The following is a 23887-nucleotide window of genomic DNA, read 5'->3' on the forward strand; positions in this document are numbered from 1 at the left end:
ACAATGATCATGGAATGAATCATACACTTTACTCAAACCGAACTCTTGAAATCAATACTTATTTTGTTGTCATATCAAATTAGATATCAATACGAACTTTGATGCTCACAACACCCATACGGAAGTCAACATCAATCATCTATACTAATACCACCTTTGATATTTAACAACAACGTAAGTATCAACATAAATCAGAATCTAAATCAAAACTGCATTTTACCATTATTCCAAAACAGAAATAGTTGATAAATCATTATTCTATGATTATCAAAACAATAAAGAAATTTAGATATCAATTTAGATTGGAACCAATAACATTTCATGTTGTTCCCGATGATCAGTCGCGAAAAAACACCGATATCCCGCAGCCATACCGTAAATATAGGTACTACCCGTATCCCGAAAACATACGGTACCTATAGGGCGCCAAAAAAAGGCATAACTAGCCTTGAAAGATATTACAGCTGGACCGATATCTCGATCACCTACGATGTAACCAGTAACCAGTAACCATTCCAATCTTAAAAACTTTTTTGTTGAAAAAGGAGCCGAATCCTTCGACATCCTAAATAATTTTTATTCCCCCATTCACTTGGGCAGGAATACTCGCGACAAAATCATCTTTTCTCAAAATCCAAAACATTTATAAATCCAATAATTGGATAAGTAAAATCACTTAACTATTCTGAACATAGAATAGTAGATGAGTATTTGCATAACAGAATTATTTAATTCAGCGATATGTAAAACATTTATCTATTACGAACTGAATAGGGAAAGCAATACTTGCATGATAAGATTCAAAATAAATATCACTTGAACAATAAGTGATGATAGGGATATTTGCCTTTGGGTTTTAGTAGTTAGTCACACTCGCAACGACACATCTATTCTGATATTTTGTCTCAAAACATCACCGTCTTTCCTTTCAACACTTTACTAATATGCTGCTCCTGCGATTGCTAGAAGCTAGATACCCAATGTCATTCCATTCCATTCTTTATCCAATGTCTTGTCCTGATCAACTCGAATGATCCGCATCTATAATTAAAAGATATAACTTTAATCGCCTAAATGATAATCACTCGACGAACTACGCGTCAAAAGCCTATCGTCTACCCATACGATAGCCCACACATAAATATAACAGACAAACACAGGACTCTTGATCCACATACACCCATAATTCACATAGCACATAAGCACATAACTTATGTATCACATAATTCATAACACACATCCCTCGGTTCGTCAAAAGGTTCGACACGATACGTTTAAAACTAAAATCGGGTCAAAAATACAACTTTTTGATCAATATGCGACTCAGAATCAATTTGCAAATCAAGCGACCTTTCGAAACAAAAGAATTTGAGTCTCGAAAGTAATTTTATTGAAAGCGGAATATTTTTCTGAGTCTGTACGCGTTCGTTTCGTATTAAACGGACGAACGGTTTATTTATTACGAATAAATAAGAATGAATCAATTAATAATAATATTAATTGATTTTTAAATACCTAAATAATTTTTTTTAAAGCTCAAAATAGTTTTTAAATCATAAGAAATAATTAACTCGAATTAAATAATCAATTAAAATTCATTAACTAAATAATTTAGATTTATTTTCGAATAATAATAAAAATAATAATCTTCATAACTAAAAATAATATTTTCTTGGAAATCGGACAGCAACTCCTCTATTTCTCGGACTGTCAGTCGATATCATATCGACACAACCAACAACAATCAACACAATAATTTATATTTACACATATAAACACTCCAGAATGAATAACACGGCCACCTGAACCAAAACTCGGACCAAAAGTGACTTCTCCAATAATTTCTAAAAATTATGAAATAAATATATAAACACTAAATGCTATAATATACACAAGTATGAAGGCGGAATTTCGGAATCGTTACCTAAAATAAATTTTGATCATCCCGAAGAGAATATCTGATGTCCGGAAAATATCTCCAGAAAAATCCGAAATTAATAGCCATAGACATATACACGCTGAGATGCGATGTGGAGTAATCACCGCCTCCAAACTCTTTTTTTATTCCCCGAAAATAAATTAAAATGGAAAATATGCTCCGGAAATTTTCTTCTCAGAACCTCGCATTATATATAGCTATGTGTAGGTATCGAAACGCTGATCGTTTATATATATAATAATTGAAATTTGGATGAACGGTTTGTAAGTTATGAATTTTTGAAAGTAAAAAAAATATATAAATATACGAGACGGTGGAGAGACAGAGAGAGGGAGAAGGAGGCTGGCTGGGTAAAGAAATTGGGGGGGTGACACACGGATAAGGGGGTGGGGGGTACGTGGGTAGTTTGTAAGATTTTTGTTTTGTTTTTTTTTTGTTTTTTTTCTTTTCCTTTTAACTAAAATCAATTCAAATCAATTAGTCCAAAATTAATCTTTAGCGGGGAATAATATTTAATCAAATAAATATGAAATTTATACCAAAATTTCCTAAAAATTATGAATATTTCAAAAATATAAAAATATAATATATTTGAAAACCCCACGATTTTATAAAAATAAACTTCTGATTTTTTTGTGGGGTTTGATGTCCCGATAAGGGCCCGGTCCAATAATTTTTATGAAACTGAAATATTTCTAAAATTCTCGGAATATTTAAAAAACTAATAAAATAAAATATTCATAATTTTTAAAGCATTTTTGACTCGCTTGCTATACCCGCATTACACGATTTAACGAACCGAGCTGCACTTGAAACAAATTCAGAAAATCACGAAAATAGTCTTAAAATGTTACAAATATCCTGAAGTTTATAAAAAAATAAATTTCGTAATTTTAAAATAATTTTTGAAATGCAATTTATACCCGCTTTTAGCAATTAAACGATTCAACGCAGCGGGTAAAATTAATCCTAAAAATTTCCAATATAATTTTAAAATTCTCAGAATATTCCAAACTTAAATAAATATGAGTTTCGTAAATTTTGAAGAATTTTGAAATTAAATACGGATTTTACAAATAAATGAAATCTAAAAATCATATAGGGCTAAATAATTGATGAAATATTGATTTCTAAATTTTATAAAATCCCAAAAATAATTATTGTAATTATAAATTTATAAAAATAATTTTAAAGATAATTTAAATATTTGTGAAATTAAATTTTCAATAAAATCACTTTTAAAGACCAAAAACAACACGATACGGTTCAGTAATTAATAATACAAATAATCCTCAATCACAACTGAGTTCCACACAATTAATATTACATACAACACATAGCAGACAGAATATCCATCCAATCCCTAATATTACTAAACGAACTCAATTTACCGATATCAATAAAATGATCGGTTTTCAAATAAACTTCTGAAAATAATACATTTAAGTAAATATTTTCAGAAATTAATAAGGATCGATATAATACTTAACAATTAGCACATTACCATTTAATAATACCAACTCGTCAAACAGGAATAAAATATCCAAAATTTTATTCCTTATAAATCAGAAAATCACATAAACATATTCAAATATTAATAATAATAATTTTGAAAATACGGGATATCACAAAACTACAGTTTATATCTTCGGAATTTTCTGTAGAATCTTAATGTTATGTTTTGTTCATTTTAGCGAGATTACAATTACGATCCGAGTTTTGTTTACGCCTTAAATCTCTATACTACCACCAACAATCATCACATCATCACCACCACATTAACTCCTCTCAAGAACATTGTGTTCTTGATGCAACAATCATCAACCTTAAATCTACTTAACTACACATCAAGATTACAATAAATCATTCACCAAAACTATGTATACAACTAAGTTCCAAAAGAGTCTTGAACTAAATACCTTAAATAAAGGTGGGTCAAAGATTTATACCTTTCTTGAAAAATTGAGATGTGTTCTTGATGATGGTGAAGTCTTGGGAGTGCTTGGTAGGGTTTTTGGAACCTAAATTAACCATTAAAATCAAGAAACCAAAGAAAGTTACTATTCACACTATTCCCTATCATCTTTCTTGAATTTATTTCACCCATCAAATCTTGATAAAATGAGCTTAAAAATTTATCTTACCTTAGTTTAGGATGTATGAAGCTTAGGTATTAATGAGGGATTTTTTCCATGACTAGAAGACAGATTTTTTTTTAAATTGATTTCTTCCCCTTTTTTCTTGGGGCCGAATAGAAGAAGACAAGGGAGAGAGAGAGAGAGAGAGATTTTGAGTGCTTCTTGCTTGCTTCTTGAATAAGACTTGTGTATGATTTGTATATTCTCTAGTATATGTCCTAGAACTAGAGTTATGTTGGCATATCTTTGAACAAATCTATCTAGCTTTCCTAGATTACAAGCTAAACTACTTGGTTTAGGCTTTAGCTTACTATTTCCTAGCTTTAGGTGATCATTCCTATATAGCTTAGCTTACTATTTGATAAAGTAACCATGGTTAAGTTTTTACCATGGTTGGTTAGCATGATACGTTTATTTATTCGTTTATGCGTTTGTTCAGTCGCTTAATCGTTTTCGTAATAATTTCTCGTAAACGTTCGCGGCGTAAATCCTTTCGTATTTATTCTTTATATTTTGAAGTATCGTTCTTGGATATAAATCCGTAGGGTTTTAAATTTGTAATTATGTTGTGATTCCCGTAATCCTCGATGATTCGTAAATATGGTCAATTTTTAAAGTTCGTTTTCTTCGAAAACTAATAGCATTTACATACGCTCATTTGGTACGTATAATCATGTTATCAACTCCGAAACTCAATTTCTCATGTAATCCTATTCATTAAGCGTTTTTAAGAAGTCTCAAAAATTTGAGTTATTACAGTCTTCCCCTCTAACAAGGATTTCGTCTCGGAATCAATTAGAAAATAGGTGGGGATATCTATTCCTCATTGCGTCTTCAAATTCCCAAGTTGACTCTTCAACATTTTGATTTCTCCACAAGATTCTAACCAGCTTCACAGTCTTGTTCCTCAACACTTGTTCTTTTTGGTCCATTACTCTTACCAGTTGCTCAACGTAGGTCAAGTCTGGTTGTAAATCAACCTGCTCATATTCCATCACATGTCGCGCATCGGCATGGTATTTCCTTAGCATTGACACGTGGAACACGTTGTGCAATAGTTGCAGATTAGGAGGCAAGGCGAGCTCGTAAGCTAGAGGTCATATTCTCCTCAAATTTTCAAAGGGTCCTATGAATCTAGGACTCAGCTTCCCTTTCTTTCCAAACCTCATACTCCCTTCCATGGAGATACCTTCAACAATACCGAATCCCTTACTAAATATTCTCTATCTTTTCTGGTCTGGTCGGCGTACTTCTTTTGTCTGTCTTGAGCTGCTACCAATCTCTTCCTAATGAGTCCCACCATTTCTCTGGTTTGCTGGACTAACTCGGGTCCTATTATCTTGTGTTCTCCAACCTCATCTCAACATAGGGTAGAGCGGCATCTCCTTCCGTAAAGAGCTTCATACGGAGACATTCTTATGCTAGCATGATAGCTATTATTGTAGGAAAATTCGATCAGGGGTAAGTGGTCATTCCAATTCCCTTTAAAGTCGATGGCACATACTCGCAAAATATCTTCTAGGGTCTGAATAGTCCTTTCGCTTTGCCCATCAGTTTGGGGGTGGTAAGCGGTACTCATATTCAGTCTGGTGCCTACACACTCTTGGAAGCTTCTCCAAAATCGGGAATTAAACCTTGGGTCTCGATCTGAAACTATGGCAACAGGAACGCCGTGTCTCACTACAATTTCCTTTAAGTAAATATCCACTAGCTTGTCTACGGTGTACCATTCGTTGATTGGCAGGAAGTGCGCGGACTTGGTCAGTCTATCTATGATAACCCATATGGCATCGTGATTGGTTTTCGTTCTTGGTAGGCCTGTCACAAAATCCATGTCTATATGCTCTCATTTCCATTCCGGAATTTCCAGGGGCCATAATAGTCCACTCGGTCGCTGATGTTCAGCCTTCACTCTCTGGCATGTCAAGCACTTGCTGACCCACTCTGCTACTTCTCTTTTCATGTTAGGCCACCAATAATATTCCTTAAGGTGTACATTTTCGTACTTCCTGGGTGGATCGAATATCTGGAGTTGTGCCCTTCGTGCAACAACTCATCCTTTAACTCTTGCACATTTGGAATCCAAATTCGGGATGCATACCTCATGATCCCTTTATCGTCCTTCCCGCATCTGACTTCCTCACCGGTCAATGTTCCTCTTTCTTCATTCATCTTCTTTTCCTGACACACTCGTATATTTTCAGTCAATTCCGGCACTAGCTTAATCTCAAATAATCCTTATGTTCCTCTACCAGTCATCCTCACGTCAATTTCCATCTTTTCAAATTCCTTAACTAACTCCTCAGATGTCATTATCATTTTGAGTCTCTCCTTTCTTCTGAGGGCGTCAGCCACCACATTGGCTTTACCCGAATGATACAAAATTTCACAGTCGTAGTCCTTAATCAATTCTAACCACCTCCTGTGTCTCATGTTTAGTTCTTTTTGAGTAGAAATATATCTGAGGCTCTTATGGTCTTTGTAAATCTCGCATTTCTCACCGTATAGGTAGTGCCTCCAAATATTTAGGGTAAACACTATGGCTGCTAATTCTAGATCGTGTGTTGTGTATCTGATCTCATACTTCTTTAACTGCCGAGAGGCATATGCGATAACCTTTCCGTGCTGCATAAGCACACATCCTAGTCCTTTATGCGATGCATCGCTGTATATCATAAACTGTAATAACCCCAATTTTTGGAATTTTTGAAACACTGATGAATAGTAACTTTTTGCTGATGATGTTGATTAAGGAAAATTATCAGACCACGCTATATAGGAGTACTGTTATGGAAATTCTAAGATCGTATTAGTATTCCATAAAGTAAATGAGTGTATGTAAAGATCGTTAGAATCAAAATTCGAACACTTTGATTTTTCCCGAAAATCCACCAGATACCGAAAGAATTAAGTATAAGGTAACATGATTAAAATTTAAGGATTATAAGAGAGGATCATAAAAGGAATATAAAATATTGAAAAAGGTTTAGGGGAACCCAAGTAATAAGATCCCAGATATGATCCCTCAAATGACGAACGAGAACGAAAGTTACGCGAACCGTAAAACAAATACGCAACCAATAGATAAGCTTGTACAAGAATCCAAGGTATTATGACATCATCAAACCACAAGACAAAGACATTTGGCAAATAGATGACACAAGCAGGATGACATAAGCATGACAAGGGGTTTTGTTTTGTTGGTTGATTTTGGGCCATGTAAAATTTACCATGGTAAAAAGCTAAAACATTTGCCAAGACAAAAAGGAGAAGCAACCAAGCAAATATCATAAAACACAAAAATTAGAAGTTGACTTTCTACCTGTGGTACACCACCAAACATTCTACGGAACAGCTAGTCGTTTCCAACCCGTTTCCTGACTGTGAGTTTCATGATAGGAATCTTGATTCACTGTTGTGTTGTGTCAATTTAAGACAACAAGTATGAGCTATAATGCCCAGCATAATAATGTACAATATGAAATGACTATATGATAAACTCAAGTATAATACTATATACGATAAATACATTTTATTAAAAATAGTTTTCCTTGGTGTTACACACCTTCTTTTGAAAACAATTCTTTAATGGATTTATTATCCAGTGAATACCTTAATGGTAAACCCAGCACCTAGGCTTGGGTTACGGTATTGCATCAAAATTCCAATTGGAAGAATTTAGGACATTCACTGGAGCCCCCGAGATACGATGATCAGTTGTATAACGGTAACAGTAACCTTTTCTACATGTAGAGGGACGACTTCCTAACATCATGGTTGTCACCCAAGCCGCATTCGGGCTTTATATGCTTTCCTATTCCACCCGGGTATATTTTGCATACTACGTATGTCCTTCGGTATACATGGTATCTTCTCATACGGAAAATAAATATGGCAGTCTCCCCAATCCATGAAGTACTGGATCTCTACCCCTCCTTGTGCTTTTAAGAAACCTATCATATACTTGAAATCATCGAACTATATCGAAGTTCCCCAAGCGTTTTGCTTGTTGATAGGCACAGTTTTACCTCATATATATATATGTACTTCCGAAAGTTTTCAGAGGAAGTACTAAAGATGTGAGTTGACCGTTGTCAACAGATAAGTAAATAAGGGGGAGTTTCTTTTGAAACTATATTCAAAATATTTAAAATAAGTCGAGATAATATTCTCCGACGATCTGAAATTATTGGAAAATCAGAAAGTATTTTAAATCAGGTTTTATGATCTTTAAATCATAATAAATCATTTAATAAATAATTATCAATTACATATTAATCGTTAAATAATTAAACCTCGAATAATTATACTTTAAAAGAATATTTGAAATAATATTCCTCCACTAATTTATGTTTAAGTAATTTAAAGTAATCTTTAATAATAAATCGGGTTTGAAATAAATAATCGTTGGAGAATACTTTTTCTATAATAAATGAATAGTTAAATAATATTCATTATTCGAACAATAAAATATAGTTGAGGGAATACGATCTTTGGAAATCGTTTTAATGAAAGTTCGAGGTATTTAATGTTTCGTAAGTGGACGTCGAGTCCCTTGGAACACAACTTCTACGGACTTTAATCGTCCTAAAAAATCACCAGAATGATTCCCGAGTTTTTTTTTAAATCCTGACTGACTCTCGGTCTTATAATTATATGTCACGCTCGTGGCGGCGTTAAACATTTTACGACATATACGAATCGTATAACATCGCTACATTATGTGAAAACTCAATTATTTAGTATCATGGCAAGCATGTCATTTATGCCAGTGATAATAAAAAAATCTTTTCACAACACAATAGTATATAGAGTTGGGTTCGTAAACTTGCCTGGGTATCTCGAGGTGGAGGATGCTCTAGGGTCCGCTCAAAAATCTAAAACTATAAACACAAACCTTTTCATTAGGTCCCGTTCTAATTCACGACGACTCGTACTCATATGCTACTTATTATTCATTTTCTCACTTATTTTATCCTTATTATTTCTTTAAGTACTTATTCATGTCACGGTCGCTTCCTTTTCGAAGTACCTTATGTTCGTTTACATATTCATCGTCGGCTCCGCTTATGAGTTCTAACGGCTTTCTAATCGCGCGGTCTTGGCTCCGATATTTTTATAAAATTGAAAATTCATTATTTTCACTTGAAATTTTTATAAAAGTTAAGGAACTATATTTAATACTTTCTGTGAAAATTTCATGATTTATCAACATTTTTAAGTCGATCATTTTTATTTCCAAAATTCGTAGTTCGTAGCAGTTTTTTGTCGCGTAAATCACTTTTAGTAAAACAGCCATAACTTTTGATCCGTAAATCAGAATCAAGCGATTCAAGCGCCTAAACGATCCTTATAACATTATATATCATAATCAAGTGTTAGTTTTCAAGAAACTACAGTTTATATCTTCGGGTTTTTCTGCAGAAACTTAATGTTATGTTTTATTCGTTTTAGCGAGATTACGATTACGATTCGAGTTTCGTTTACGCCTTAAATATCTCTATACTACCACCAACAATCATCACATCATATCCATCACATTAACTCCTCTCAAGAACATCATGTTCTTGAGGCAACAATCATCAACCTTAAATCTACTTAACTACACATCAAGATTACAACAAATCATTCACCAAAACTATTTATACAACTGAGTTCCAAAAGAGTCTTGAACTAAATACCTTAAATAAAGGTGGTCAAAGATTTATACCTTTCTTGAAAGTTTGAGATGTGTTTTTGATGATGGTGAATTCTTGGGAGTGCTTGGTAGGGTTTTTGGAACCTAAATCAACCATTAAAATCAAGAAACCAAAGAAAGTTACTATTCACACTATTCACTATCAGCTTTCTTGAATTTATTTCACCCATCAAATCTTGATAAAATGAGTTTAAAAATTTATCTTACCTTAACTTAGGATGTATGAAACTTAGGAATTAATGAGGGATTTTTGCCATGACTATAAGAGAGATTTTTTTTAAATTGATTTCTTCCCCTTTTTGCTTGGGCCGAATGGAAGAAGGCAAGGGAAAAAGAGAGAGATTTGAGTGCTTCTTGCTTGCTTCTTGAATAAGACTTGTGTTTGATTTGTATATTCTCTGGTATATGTCCTAGAACTAGAGTTATGTTGGCATATCTTTGAATAAATCTTGCCAGCTTTCCTAGGTTACAAGCTAAACTATTTCTTAGCTTTAGGTGATCATTCCTATATAGCTTAACTTACTATTTGATAAAGTAACCATGGTTAATTTTCTAACATGGTTGGTTAGCGTGATACGTTTATTTATTCGTTTACGCGTTTGTTCGGTCGCTTAATCGTTTTCGTAATAATTTCTCGTAAACGGTTCGCGGCGTAAATACTTTCGTATTTATTCTTTATGTTTTGAAGTATTGTTCTTGGATATAAATTCGTAGGGTTTTAAGTTCGTAATTATGTTGTGATTCCCGTAATCCTCGATGATTCGTAAATACGGTCATTTTTCAAAGTTCGTTTTCTTCGAAAACTAATAGCATTTACATACACTCATTTGGTACGTATAATCATGTTATCAACTCCGAAACTCAATTTCTAATGCACAACATAGTGTGGGCTAAAAAAATTTTCCGTCTGTCAGAGTTACTATTCATTAAGAATTTTTACAAAGTCTCAAAAATTCGAGTTATTACAATTATGGTATTTTTGCTGGATATTAATTAATAAAATAAAATAAATATTATAATTGCTAATAACCCATATTTTAATCTAATTACTATGTAAACAATGATAACTTTTTCAATTAAAACAAATTATATTTTTTATATTTCCCAAATAAATTCCCCCCCCCCAATCTCTTGAGTACTAATAACTAACCAATTAAACATTAGCTTTTCAATTTTAAATAATAAATTTGCTATTTTTTCGAAATAACACGAATAATTTTTTTTAATTTAAATTTAAAATATGTAAAAAGTTTATATTATATTAAAAAAATGTACGTGCATCACACGCTATACGCTGGGAACGAGGAGATATGTGCAAGTGCAACGGAACTATTCTGGAAAAAAGAAGAAAGAAGCTGCCTCAACCTAATTGTCAGTATTCATGATGCATGAAATAAACAAGCCCAAAGTCTAACAATCAATTCAAAAAAACCAAAAAAAGGCCCAGTAAAAACATTGGCCCTCTAACCTCCCACTACAAACCCTAACCTCTCTATTTGTCAACCCTAAAAACTTTCCCGAAATTAGGGCTCATTCTAATCCTCAATATTTCCCCCATTTGAGCTTACATATACATAGCTCTAAGCCTAATTCTTGAAATCCTAATTCTTGAAATCCCATTTGTTTAGGTGAAATCATCTTAAAATTACAAGTGTTTGAAACAATGTTAACTCATTTTAATTGTTTTCAATCACTCAATTTTTCACCTAAAGCTCGTATCTTTAGCAATGCAAGACGAATATATCCATCAAGATTCTCTGTTTCTGCTCAATTTCACCTGCCCATCTCTTCTCAATCTAAGGTATAACATTTACATTCCTACATTTAATACTTACACGTTTTGATTGCTATAGCTGCTGTGTATATGTTATAAATCCACTTGGATATATGTATGTGTACGTAGAGGCCTGTGTATAGATAATGGCAGTTTGTTTAGTGATTGTAGTTGTGGGTTGTTTTGGTTTTTCGTAATTCGGGGAGTTTTTGTGTAATGTAGCTATGTAAAAAATGAGAATTGATATCCAAACATTAGTCAAGTGCCTGTGATTGATATTATGGTAGGTTCTGTTACATGTTTGGAAGATTAATATCAGGAGATGAAAATTTGATTGATGGGTTTTCCATCTCTCATTTGTATAACTCGTGATTGGGTTCATCGTTGCTTGGTATTTTTTACTAGTTATGTACTGAGCTCTATCTGGACCCTATATCTAAATAGACCTGTAATTCGTTATTAATGGATTCTACGTACTAATGTTTCATAAAAGTATATGAAATGTAATTTTTTTTGTTGTAAGGGAATTATTTGAGCCTCGAGGTGTTAAGTTATTTATTTTAATGCCATGCCCTGGTTTTCCAACGGACATAATTCGATGACTCTATGTTGTGTTTATACATTAAACCAGACATTGGCAGGTGTCTTTCCACAGTCATAGTTGTGGGGACCGTTGAATGTTTTGGAATAGAAATATGTGGTGTCCATTGTTGCTCAGTAAGCTTAGTAAAATGATTATCTGAGCTACATCTGGACACTATATTTGAATGCATTAATGTATATTTTCATAATTTCTCTATGATTATCTGCCTGAATTCCAAAAAAAAAATTGCTGGTGTTTGTACTTAGCTTAGAGAAGTGGGAAGTACACTCAATGCAGTATAGATAGTTCGGTATGATAAGTTAGGTTTACACTATACAAAATTCTTCTTTTTTCATTTGTCTCGTGTTATGTTTTTACAAATCAAACCAGACATTGGCTGGTGTCTTTCCACAGTCATGATTGTGGGGACCGTTGAATGTCCTGGACTTTAAAATGATGGTGTCCATCGTTGCCCAATAATCTTAGTAAAATGATTATTTGAGCTACATCTGGACACCACATTATTTAATGGTGCATTGATATGGATTTTTCAAATGCAATTATGTATATTCATATGTGTGCCATCTGTTTACCAGCATATATGCACCTTATAGTTAAAATACTTTTATTGGATTTCTTTTAACTTTTTTAGTAGTTTGTTTAACAGCTGATGATTAAGTACCTAACTAAATAGTTAACAGCTTGATATACTGCTGGATAGTGTAAAATGGGATGACAAAGGTTTGGCAGTGGCTATAGCTCAACATGTTGACACTGGAGCAGTCTTAATGCAAGGTTTTGCTAACAGGGATGCACTTGCATCCACCATTTCCTCGAAGAAAGCAACTTTTTATAGTAGATCAAGGTCGAAGTTATGGACAAAAGGCGAGACCTCTATGAATTACATTAATGTCTGTGATATCTTCCTGGACTGTGACAGAGACTCTGTAAGCAAATTTGAATTGTATCATATGTTTTTTTTGCTTATGAGTTTTTCATCTGAAGTATGTCCCTCTTTCACAGATACTGTACCTTGGAATGCCCGATGGACCCTCTTGCCACACTGGGTCAGAAACGTGCTATTATACATCTGTTTTTGATTTCCTCAATGGTTCACATGTGTGTATTCTTTGTGTTCTCTGTTTATTTTTCTTCATTTCATTAATATAGCTTTTCTGCAGAAGTCATATTAACTGAACTAGCTATTTTTTTAAAAACTTGTGTGTTTAGGCTGAAGATAGTAAGTTGGCAATGACAACATTACAGTCCCTAGAGGCAATTATTGTCCAGCGAAAAGCAGAAATATCAGAACCATCAATTTCGAAGCCTTCATGGACAAGGCGATTATTGCTCGACAACAAGTTGCTTTGTTCAAAGATCCGGTAAATTTTATGTGCTCGGTTTTAATACTCAATGTAAACATTTTCTTTGAGTTCTGCAAAAGTTTATCTGCATTTGTTAATTTATCGCGACAGTGCAACTGGAGGAGCCTATGTCTCATTGTTATTCTATTTTCTGACATTTTTGTTGCAGTGAGGAGGCCGATGAGTTATGCAGAACCCTGGAAGACAGTGAGGAAACACCACGTACTGCATCGGAGATGGCAGATGTTCTGTATCATGCAATGGTTTTACTGTCTGTCAGAGACGTTACGATAGAAGAGGTCTTGACAGTTCTTCGGCAGAGATTTTCAAGATCAGGTATCGAGGAAAAGAAAAGTCGCAAGTAGGATGAAAATTGGATTCTAAACAGTTGTATTGGTAGTGAAATTCCCAAAAGAAAATTGTATATTAATTGTGTTGTGTACAGAAGAAAGTATGCTCAAAGCAATTTAGTGATGATACCAAATAGTACGAGTTGTAATTGAGCAATTCCCGATTCACAATTTAGTGATGATACTAAATAATGAGTTGTAATTGAGCAACTCCCAATTCTCATATAGAAGTTTTAACATCCTGCACAAAAGGTTGTGAAGTATCCTGCTAACAAATTTATGAGGATTTATTTATTTTTTCCGGCTTAACATATTTTTTATTCCAAAATACAAGCTTAACATCAACAAGAAAGGTACAAGTATGTGAAGGGAAGCAACCTTGGCTCAGGAAGGCTCCTAGTTCAATGCCGTGGAATGAGAGCTGTCCTGAAATTCTTGCCCAAAAGAGAATTGTTCACCCAGTATACCCCCATTGAAACTGCATTAGGTTCAATCGGTGAGTGTTGCTTTAGTACATAATTGTGAAAGTATAGTATGGGTTCAAAATAATTTATTTTTGTAAAATTAATGTCCTTACAATTATTATAAGTGAAAATCTAATATGAAATAACAGTTTATTTCACTAATTTTAATAGAAATAAAATTTTTTTAGTTTTAATTTTCTTGCAATTCTAAGTTGCAAAGCTTATACGGTTGTACCTACATCTATAGAATGCAGGATGTCACTTTGAATAAATTCAAACATACTGTGTTTAAGTTATCATACATACAAGTGAGAAGTCTATCCGCGTTTTAACGCAAACGATTTTTGAAGGGAGGAGTGTACTTTTTTCGATCCACATATAACAAACGCGAAAAGGCACTTATTTGCGAAAAAAATGCGGAATATAAAAAAATTAAAATCTTAACCATCGAATTGTTGAGCCAACAGATTAAAATCTTGATCATCGAATTGTTGAGCCAACATTTGCAGAGATTATTATTATTTAAATTATCCTTAACAAATGATGGAGTTGTTTGAGATTTCTTAAAAAATGTAATTTATGACTTAAAGTCGGAATGTATCATATAAGTGATATGAATATCGTAATTTATAAGTTATTTAGGTGTTTGTATAAATTTATGTATATGTTGTTTATAAGTTGATAATGTGTTTGGTAAATTATAACTTATAAGTTATAATTATTTTTTCAAACAAATTAAAATGTAAGTTACAAATTACGTGAATTAATATTTTGAAAGAATATAAAATTAAATTTAGAAAATTTAAAAACAAGAATAATGAATAATTTTAATACATAAATATAAAATATAACATATATATTTTAATTAAAAAATAATTATTTTAACTGTACATTTAAAACACATGAAATAATGAGCAAAAAAACATTTAATCAATTATCATGAAATGGAGTACTGAATAAATCTAATTAAACTCAATTACCTAAATGCGCTGAAACCAAGAATGATATTGAGCTGACTTTTTTTTTCTGTCATTTCATTCCTATATATGATTTTTTTCAAAATTTGTCAAACGATACAAGTTTTGCTGGAATGGGTTTTAGCCCATTTATGATGAGAAAAATGGAATCCAAACATGCACGATTATTAGGGATCTTGTTTTAGATGATATGATATTATATCAAATTAATCACTATTTTGGATAGTCATTTTGGCTACTATAATCCCTAAATATCACTATAATAAATATTGAGAAAAAAATTGACCTAATAAAAGAAATAAAATCGGTAAAATTATCCCTTATTTCATCACCAAGAAAGTAAAGAGAGAAATATTTGGTACAATGGCCAATTTACTAGTAGTTTCTCCTTTATCTCATTCTTCTCTAAATAAAACAAAAAGGTTTTTATGACTGTGCACTGGTATTTAAAATTTCACGCTGCATGATACTTATAATTTTAAATCATATCCTGCTCATGATTTAAAATTTCACTCTAAATTTAAAAATTAGTTGAAGTAGCAAATCATATCCTATTCACGCGTGCCTCACCAAGGCAACTTATTTCATTTCAAGAAACTTATTTCGCGGTTTGATTCGACTTTTACTTTAAGGACTTATTTTACTTATATGGATTAAAATTTCATTTCATTTTATTGATGCTGTTTTGGTAACAAATTAGAATGATCATATAACCCCATATATGACCATAAGCAGAATGTTGGGTGCCGGGTACTTTCTCACATTTCATTTAACTGATCAGCTTAGCGTTCATGAGGTCCCACCCTTTTTATTGTTTCATCCTCTCTAGATCACCTCGCTAAGAATTTATTTATTATATATCTCAACTTTTATAGCAATTAGAATATAAAATTAATTTAAGTATAGAACCTGAGTTAATTTTCGTAAATATCATTTTTTTTTCTTGTGTTATTTGCTTTGTATAACTTTTAATTTTAAATTTAGATTTTTAATTAGACATAGAACAAAACTCGTAATTATATAAAATCGTTATTTCAGTTAAAACCAAATAATTTTATAGTATTTCTTTTAAACCAAGATCATTATACCGACCAAACTAAATCAATCCTTATTTTTAAATTTTCTCGTTCTTTATTTTATATTCATGTATTAAGATTATTAATTTATGTAATTTATGATTTACATTTTATTTTATTTCAAAAAATTGTAATTTTTAAGTTATGATTACCAAACACATCAACTTATAAGTAACTTATACGTAAAATTATCCAAACATATAAATAACTTATAAGTTATGAAATTCATATCACTTAAATGACACTTTTCAACTTTAAGTTATAAGTTACATTTTTTTAAGATTTCTCAAACGGGCCCTTAGTCAAGTTGACCTAATAATCATCACGAGATAAAATTTTCATGGATGGGTCCATCTGTCATTTGTATAGCTTGTACCTGGATTCTTGGTTGCTTGGTACAGTAATTATTAGTACTAGTTATGTACACATTAAAATTTATAAAATTTGGAGTGTTTTAATTGATATATTTGTTATAAATACGGGGTTCACCATTATTAAGAAATGTTGGCTAATTAAAACAACGGTTTTTCTGCTGTATGCCCATGGGTATACAGTAAGCACAAACTTCTATAAATTTAGTCTGTTTTGATTGGCTAATACTTTTTAATAATAATGAACCCCCTACATTTACAACAAATACACCAATCAAAATACTCTAAACTTTATAAGTTTTAGTGCTTAGTATGTGTGTCCATGCATACACTAGACAAACCCTTAAAACAAGCTAAAATTATAAAAGTTTGTATTTAGTGCAGAAAAACCGAATCAAAATATACATGTAATCTATTATTAATGCATATTCTCAGATTTAGCGAATATATGTTTACGTATCATAAAAGTATACGAAATTTACTTATTTATTTCAGGGGTCACTATTTATTCGTAATGCTGTGCCTTGTTATTCAACTAAGATAATTCCATGAACTTAATTTTATGGGTTTGTGATTATAGAATAAACCAGACACTCGCAGCCTCGCAGGTGTCTTTCCACAGCCATAATTGTGGGGTCCGTTGAATGTTTTGGAATAGAAATATGCGGTGTCCATTATTACTCCGCAGGCTTAGAGCAAGTTCAGTGATGATGTTTATTTGAAATCAAAAAATAATTTTTGATGTTAAAATATAACTTATAATTTAATAGTAAATTTAAAATAATATCAAATATATTTAAATAAAGTTCTATTTCAAATTACGTAATCATAAAATATACAATTATACTTGTAACTAATAGAAAAATTGCCCGGAATGCACTCTTTTTTAGGGGACCATCCATTTTCAGTTTTACCGTCCGTTTTACCCACATGATACGCAGGTAAGTCAGGCGTATATCTTGAATACAAAGAAAAAACTAAAAAATAATAAAAACTAAAGTCAAGATGTTGAAAAGGTGAATAGGTCTCTGTGTTTAGGCTTTAACGATGTCATTCTTCTAGTTTCTAACTGAATACCTATTGAATCAAATGCATCAAAAATCCAAACACACCATGATCAATGTTCCTGTATGTATTTATATGTGACTATGTGTATAAGTATCCAGTAGACTCCAGAGAACTGTATCCATCTTTGTGTGCATACTCATTGTGTCTATATACCCAAATCTACCCTTTTGTATCCCTTTCATACGTCAGGTATATAGGCGTATCAGGCGGATTACTACTTCCGCGTAGCCAGATCCCGTCTATGCCTAGTGCCTACTCTGTACAACTGATAGGCGCATTTCCTTGATTCGACATCACGGTAGGCGTATTTGCAATCCTCATGTACATAGTTTGGCGTATCCATCTCACATGTGTGTATGTAACCCATCTGTATACTTTTTTTGCTGCAGCAGTAAGCGTGACAGCAGATACGCCTTCTTCAAAGACGTATCAAATGGGCAATTAGGGCGCCGGTTTCTCGGTGTGGGTATTTGACATCCGCATGTTTAAAAGTGAGTAAACAAGGCTTTCAGCCTAACTAATATTATTACTTAATAATGTATCTAGTCACTTGCATGCTTATGCGGTAATAATAGCACCAGCTATACTTGATTCTATATTTAAAATTAAGTATAGTGTTTTGCTATATTAGTACCAAGTATAATATTTTACTGAAGTTGGTTTTTTGTGTAGATGCTATATTATAGTAATAATGTAATATCCCATAATTTTTAGAACTAGATTATTAATAGAATAATAAAATAAAAAGGATTAAAATAATAATAGCACCAGCTATACTTGATTCTATATTTAAAATCAAGTATAGTATTTTGCTATATTAGTACCAAGTATAACATTTTAGTGAAGTTGGTTTTTTGTGTAGGTGCTATATTATAGTAATAATGTAATATCCCATAATTTTTAGAACTAGATTATTAATAGAATAATAAAATAAAAAGGATTAAAATTATATAAGGTCTATGATTTAAAATTGAATTAGACTAATGAGCCTAAAATTTGGATCAGATTTTAATATGGATAACTTATATGTTAAGAAATAGGGTTTTTTATCATATAAATACACCATATTCGTATTCCTTGTTTTTAATACAAAATTCGCAGGGCTCTTCTCACCATAAATCAGCAGACTTGTAAAATTCGTAGAAAATTCATCGTAAGTCGGAATTCAGTGATCCTGAACTTTTCGGAAAGGTCTTTTCGTGGTTTATGTTTTTCGAGATAACCTCGTTTAGAGGGTCAAAAAGGCTATATTCAGTTCTGATCAGGCTTTGAGTTAAGTACTTTTTGACTTACTTTTATTTTCGAAAAAATTTTGATACTCTGATTTTCGAATTTCGTATAAGATATAAGAATTCTGTTTCGAACTATATAAGAAATAAGATACGAGAATCTTTTGAAACCCAGTCTCTACGTTTTTGAACCCGTTCGTAATTTGCGCTATAGTTCCGGAACTAGTCTTAGATACCCTTAGTAGACGCACGAGTGTGCAACTTTAGATACCTATTAAGGGTGCGTAATTATTGAACTTTAGATGCCAACCACTGGCAAAGTGTGGTATAAAGAATAAGAATAAGAATTAGATGCCAGCTACTGGTAAAGTGTAGCCGTAGATTAAGACTGTGATATTTTATAAGAATTAATGTTTCGTTCTATTTTACCCTGTTATAAATTCTGCTCTGTTTTAAATTCTGAATTTTAAACTCTAAAACTTTGGGTTGGATCTATTTTAAAAATTATTTTAAAAAATTATTATTGTTTTGATAAATAATATTTTATTAAAACACCTATTGTTTTCCGATTAAATAGTTAGTCAATTTGTACTTGCTGCGCTTTGTAACTCATCCTTTTAATATTTCAGGTTTCGCCTAAGATTCGAGTTGGATATCATTGGAGTTTTAAGGACTTAGAATTGGAGTAGATTGACTTTTGGACTTCCGTTAGCTGCGCGTTCGTATTATCACCATTGTAATAGAATTTTGGATTAGTAATTGCATTTTATTTTATTTTCGGTTTAGAATTAATGGTCCGGAGCGGGCTGTTACAAATAACCCTCAATTTAACACCACCATTGGACTTACTTTTAGTAAAATATTATCTGAGCTACATCCAGGCACTACATTATTTAGAGATGCATCGAGATGAAACCATTTGTTTACTAGCATATATGCAACTTATAGTTAAAATGCTTGTATCGGCTGCCTTTTAATTTTTGTAGTTGTTTGTTTAACAACTGAGAGTATAGTATCTGTTATACTATAAAACCGTCATGGATATTTTATCGGATTTTTAAGGAAATGAGTCGGATTACCGCCGAGAAAGAAGACGGACGAGCTCCGGAGAACGCGTCTCAGCCTAAAACGCGACATATAGGAATCACCATATATAGGAGTCGTTACGACGACTATTAACGACGAAGAGTTATAACGACGATTGGTAAATTTTATATAAAGGTTTACGACGATCATCACAACGGGAGATCACAACAATCATATTGAAGGAAGTGTGACACGGCTGCCACGACAACGATGCCACGACGGTCGCTATAGTAGAAGACGACGATGAAGAACAAGTATTGATAATGAGTGTAACACCCCCAAATCCGGTGTCGGGGATCCGGGTTGTCACGAGTTCCATTTCCCTTAATAACACCCAATCTTAATAAACAATCAACTACTCTGTACTGTGACCCCACAATAAACACACACACCACAAGTTATAGTCTCAGAGATGAATATCCAAAAATAACACGAGTCATTTTATTCCAAAATTATATGCCATTACACCTTAAAAGGGTTTCTGAATAGATTTACATTTATTTGCCATTATTACAATTGATAAAGATACATAAGTCTGGTACATCAAAAGTTGAAAGCCTAGCCTATTGGTAGTTCCCACCTCAGCTACAGCGACATCAACGCCTATAGGAAACTGCGGAACGTTTCCTATCCGCTCGCGAATTGGGAGCTTGGTCCTGTTCATCTTGTCTATCTGATGTTGTGTGATGAAAGAAGAAAGCAAGGGTGAGCAACAAGCCCACCAAAATAATATGTATAATAACTAACAATATATGAGCTTTCTCATAGTACACATGAAAGTCTTGGTCAAGAAGAAATAAACCAAGCTGATATCTTAACGCGACCAAGTCGCAAAATATTCAGTATATATATACATATATACTTTTCACAATCTTTGAAATCCTCTAACATGTATAATATACACAGAGTTCCCGTTTATAACTGTATAAAATATCGTTGCAAGGTGATCTCATATATCTAACCTTGTCTCAACGTTTTTCCGAAAATCTTTGACATGCACAAGATAATCATTTACTAGATATAAGTTTAAAAGATGAAGTTACAAGATACTCCAATATACTTATATCCGAATACTACTTGAACTACCACCGTTCAAGGTATAATCAGTTCCAAAAGTTCATCACATAGATGAGACTACAAGATAAGACTTGAATAGATTCAATCCTTGAAATGTCATTATAAATAATGAAGTTACGAGATACTTCATTAAGTCCCGATATATATATATACACCTATATATATACATTCATACACTCCTTTAAAACCTCTGTTATAAAAATAATAAACAGAGTTGCAATATCCAATAAATTTGGAAAGGAGAAAACCTTGGCATAAACCTGATATCTTGCTGATCAGGCAAAGATACCAATAAGTAACCTTTTCTACTAGTAGATGGATGAATCCCCCACCGGTCATCACCCTGGCCGTATTAGGACCTTGTGCTGGACCGCCACCCGGCCTCTTACGCGTTGATGGACTGCCACCCAGCCACTTACACTTTGATAGACCGTACCCCGGCCTGTCGCTTATGCCGACTCAATTAGATGGGCTTACTTCCCGAACATTGCGCAAGTAATCAAATTGTTTTCTCAAAACAGCAACCTCGTTGCGAATGTAAAATACATCACAGAGCCGGATCCTTCAGATTTTGAGCGAGTATTTAAATCCCCTTCGAAAGGAGAATCTTAAATATAAAAATGAGTTTTGGGATCCGCCCTAACTTTTAAAAATCATTTTGAAGACTCGAAAACATTTTTAAGAATGTTTGGAGTAATGCTGATTTAATGAAATAAATCAGTCCCGATATATTAGAAAATATCAGAATATTATTATTTAAATAATATTCCCATAAGGATAACTTTTATAAAAAAATAGTTGAAGTAGAAGTTTTAAAACTCATACTTGAAATGAATAATAAATAACCAAAGATATACTTATGCGAAAGTACGATCTTTATTTGAATAATCGAAAATAAGTTTGATTATCGAAACATTATTCTTTAATAAAATAAAGAATATTATTTAATAAATAAGCGGAGTCATAAGTCCACAAATGAATCTTTAAAATAATATTCATTAAATAAAATAAACGGAGTCATAAGTCCTCGAATGAATATTCAACTAATAATATTCATTAAATAAAATAAACAGAGTCATAAGTCCTCGAATAAATATTCAACTAATATTCATTAAATAAAATAAACAGAGTCATAAGTCCTCGAATGAATATTCAACTAATATTCATTATTTAAAATAAAGTTATCGAATAAACCTTATTCGATTAATAGTTTTGAAAACTATATCTATATATATAAATATATAAATATATATATATATATATATATATATAATATACTCGGGAACATCGACTCCCGGTTTAGAAAATTATCACCTTTGGGTCCCCTATACTAACGGTATAGGCAACTACTGCTTATCTCTAGCATAGGTATTATGCAACTTATAAGCTTTTGAATCAAAAATTAGATATCAAGATTACAAAACAGACATGCATATAAATATCATATCACATGCTCCAATATATTGCAAGACTTTGCTAATAATAATCATGCACTTATCACAAGATAATGCATATACATATATACATCACAACAACAGTATAACGGGTAGAAAACTTGCCTGAGCGATTGGGGGTTACAAATGGCTTGAGACGAGTCTGGTAACCTATAAATAACATATAAGTTGGAATTAAACCAAATTCGCTTATGAATCTATACTTTAACCAATTAGACCCTAACGTTCGCTTTTGCGCTTAACGATTCACTTAAGTCGCTCAAGTACCCTCGGCTCCACCATTTTTAATAAATTAACCCTTAAGGGTTTTATGGCGATTCTTTCGCGAGTACCTTTCTAACTGCCTAATACACTTAACATAATTGTTTCATACCCCAATTAGTCATTTAAAGTCCTTAACCAAGGTTTAAAAGTAAGGCGAGGGGTAATGGTTCGGTCGCGAAACGCCGTTACTTAAAACGGACATTTCTCCTAAACCGTACATCGGATTCAAGCGATCCACATATCAAAACGAAGCTTATGACACTCTCTAGCTAAACATGGAAATTTTACAGATTTTTTGTTGAGTTTTCTGTCCTGAACACTAAGAACAAGCAGTTGAATAAAAATGGGCATTACGACGGCTATGTTTACGCGATTACCAATGTTTAAACTACTCCAATTAACCACCAACCAACTCATAACCATCAATACAACAAAACTTCACCTAAACCATACCACGTCAGTCAATAACCTCCAAGTTTTTCAACTCAAACAACCACAATCAAGACCTATGAACTATAATCAAGATTCAATTACCAAAACACTTCCAAATCAAACCAAACTACTAATTATCACAATCCATGCTTCTCATTTCACAAAACCTACCATTAAACTTGCTAACAAATAAAGTAAAGGCTAGGGTTTGAATTTTATACCTTCCTTTGGAGGTGTTAAGTTGCTAGGAAGCCTTAGGGAGCCTCCTACAAGCTTGATCTTTCCAAAGAAATCAAGAACACAAAGTTAGGTTTTGAAGTTTCTAAAAGTCCGATTTAAAGAACTGTAAAAATGAGGGTCTTACCATGCTTATTTGGATGAGACTTGTGAACAAGAGTTGTAGGCCATCTCAATACCTTTCCAACGAGCTATAGAACACAACATTTGAGTGAGAAATGAAGGAAATACAGCAGTTTTAATGTGCTGGTTCTGTTTTGGCCCAGAGCAATGAAAATGGGGGAGAAAAAAGCTTGCTTGTGTTGA

General features: G+C 32.6%; 1 protein-coding gene and 2 long non-coding RNA genes across 5 annotated transcripts; 2 read left to right on the forward strand and 1 right to left on the reverse strand.

The window, feature by feature from the left end:
• The first annotated feature begins 11172 nt into the window (after positions 1-11172).
• On the forward strand, positions 11173-14069 carry LOC141720908 (histidine biosynthesis bifunctional protein hisIE, chloroplastic-like). Of its 3 annotated transcripts, none has more exons than XM_074523595.1 (5): positions 11173-11576; positions 12854-13079; positions 13156-13251; positions 13363-13514; positions 13666-14069. In XM_074523595.1, the coding sequence occupies exons 1-5, from the start codon at positions 11503-11505 to the stop codon at positions 13859-13861; spliced, it is 744 nt and encodes a 247-aa protein (XP_074379696.1). In that variant the 5' UTR covers positions 11173-11502; the 3' UTR covers positions 13862-14069. The 3 variants fall into 3 exon arrangements, with proteins under 3 accessions (XP_074379696.1, XP_074379695.1, XP_074379697.1); XM_074523594.1 differs by having other exon boundaries at positions 11174-11576; positions 12834-13079; XM_074523596.1 differs by having other exon boundaries at positions 11453-11576; positions 12827-13079.
• A 3716-nt stretch (positions 14070-17785) lies between these two features.
• Positions 17786-19805, forward strand: LOC141717119 (uncharacterized). The gene is made up of 3 exons (XR_012573531.1): positions 17786-18100; positions 18192-18293; positions 19661-19805. It is a non-coding gene; the product is annotated as an uncharacterized LOC141717119 (long non-coding RNA).
• Positions 19806-20582: 777 nt separating this feature from the next.
• On the reverse strand, positions 20583-23887 carry LOC141717379 (uncharacterized). The gene is made up of 3 exons (XR_012573619.1): positions 23709-23887; positions 23566-23623; positions 20583-20790 (listed from the first exon to the last, which is right to left on the reverse strand). It is a non-coding gene; the product is annotated as an uncharacterized LOC141717379 (long non-coding RNA).

The sequence above is a fragment of the Apium graveolens genome, chromosome 4 (genome assembly GCF_009905375.1).
Source record: "Apium graveolens cultivar Ventura chromosome 4, ASM990537v1, whole genome shotgun sequence".
Lineage (NCBI taxonomy): Eukaryota > Viridiplantae > Streptophyta > Magnoliopsida > Apiales > Apiaceae > Apium > Apium graveolens.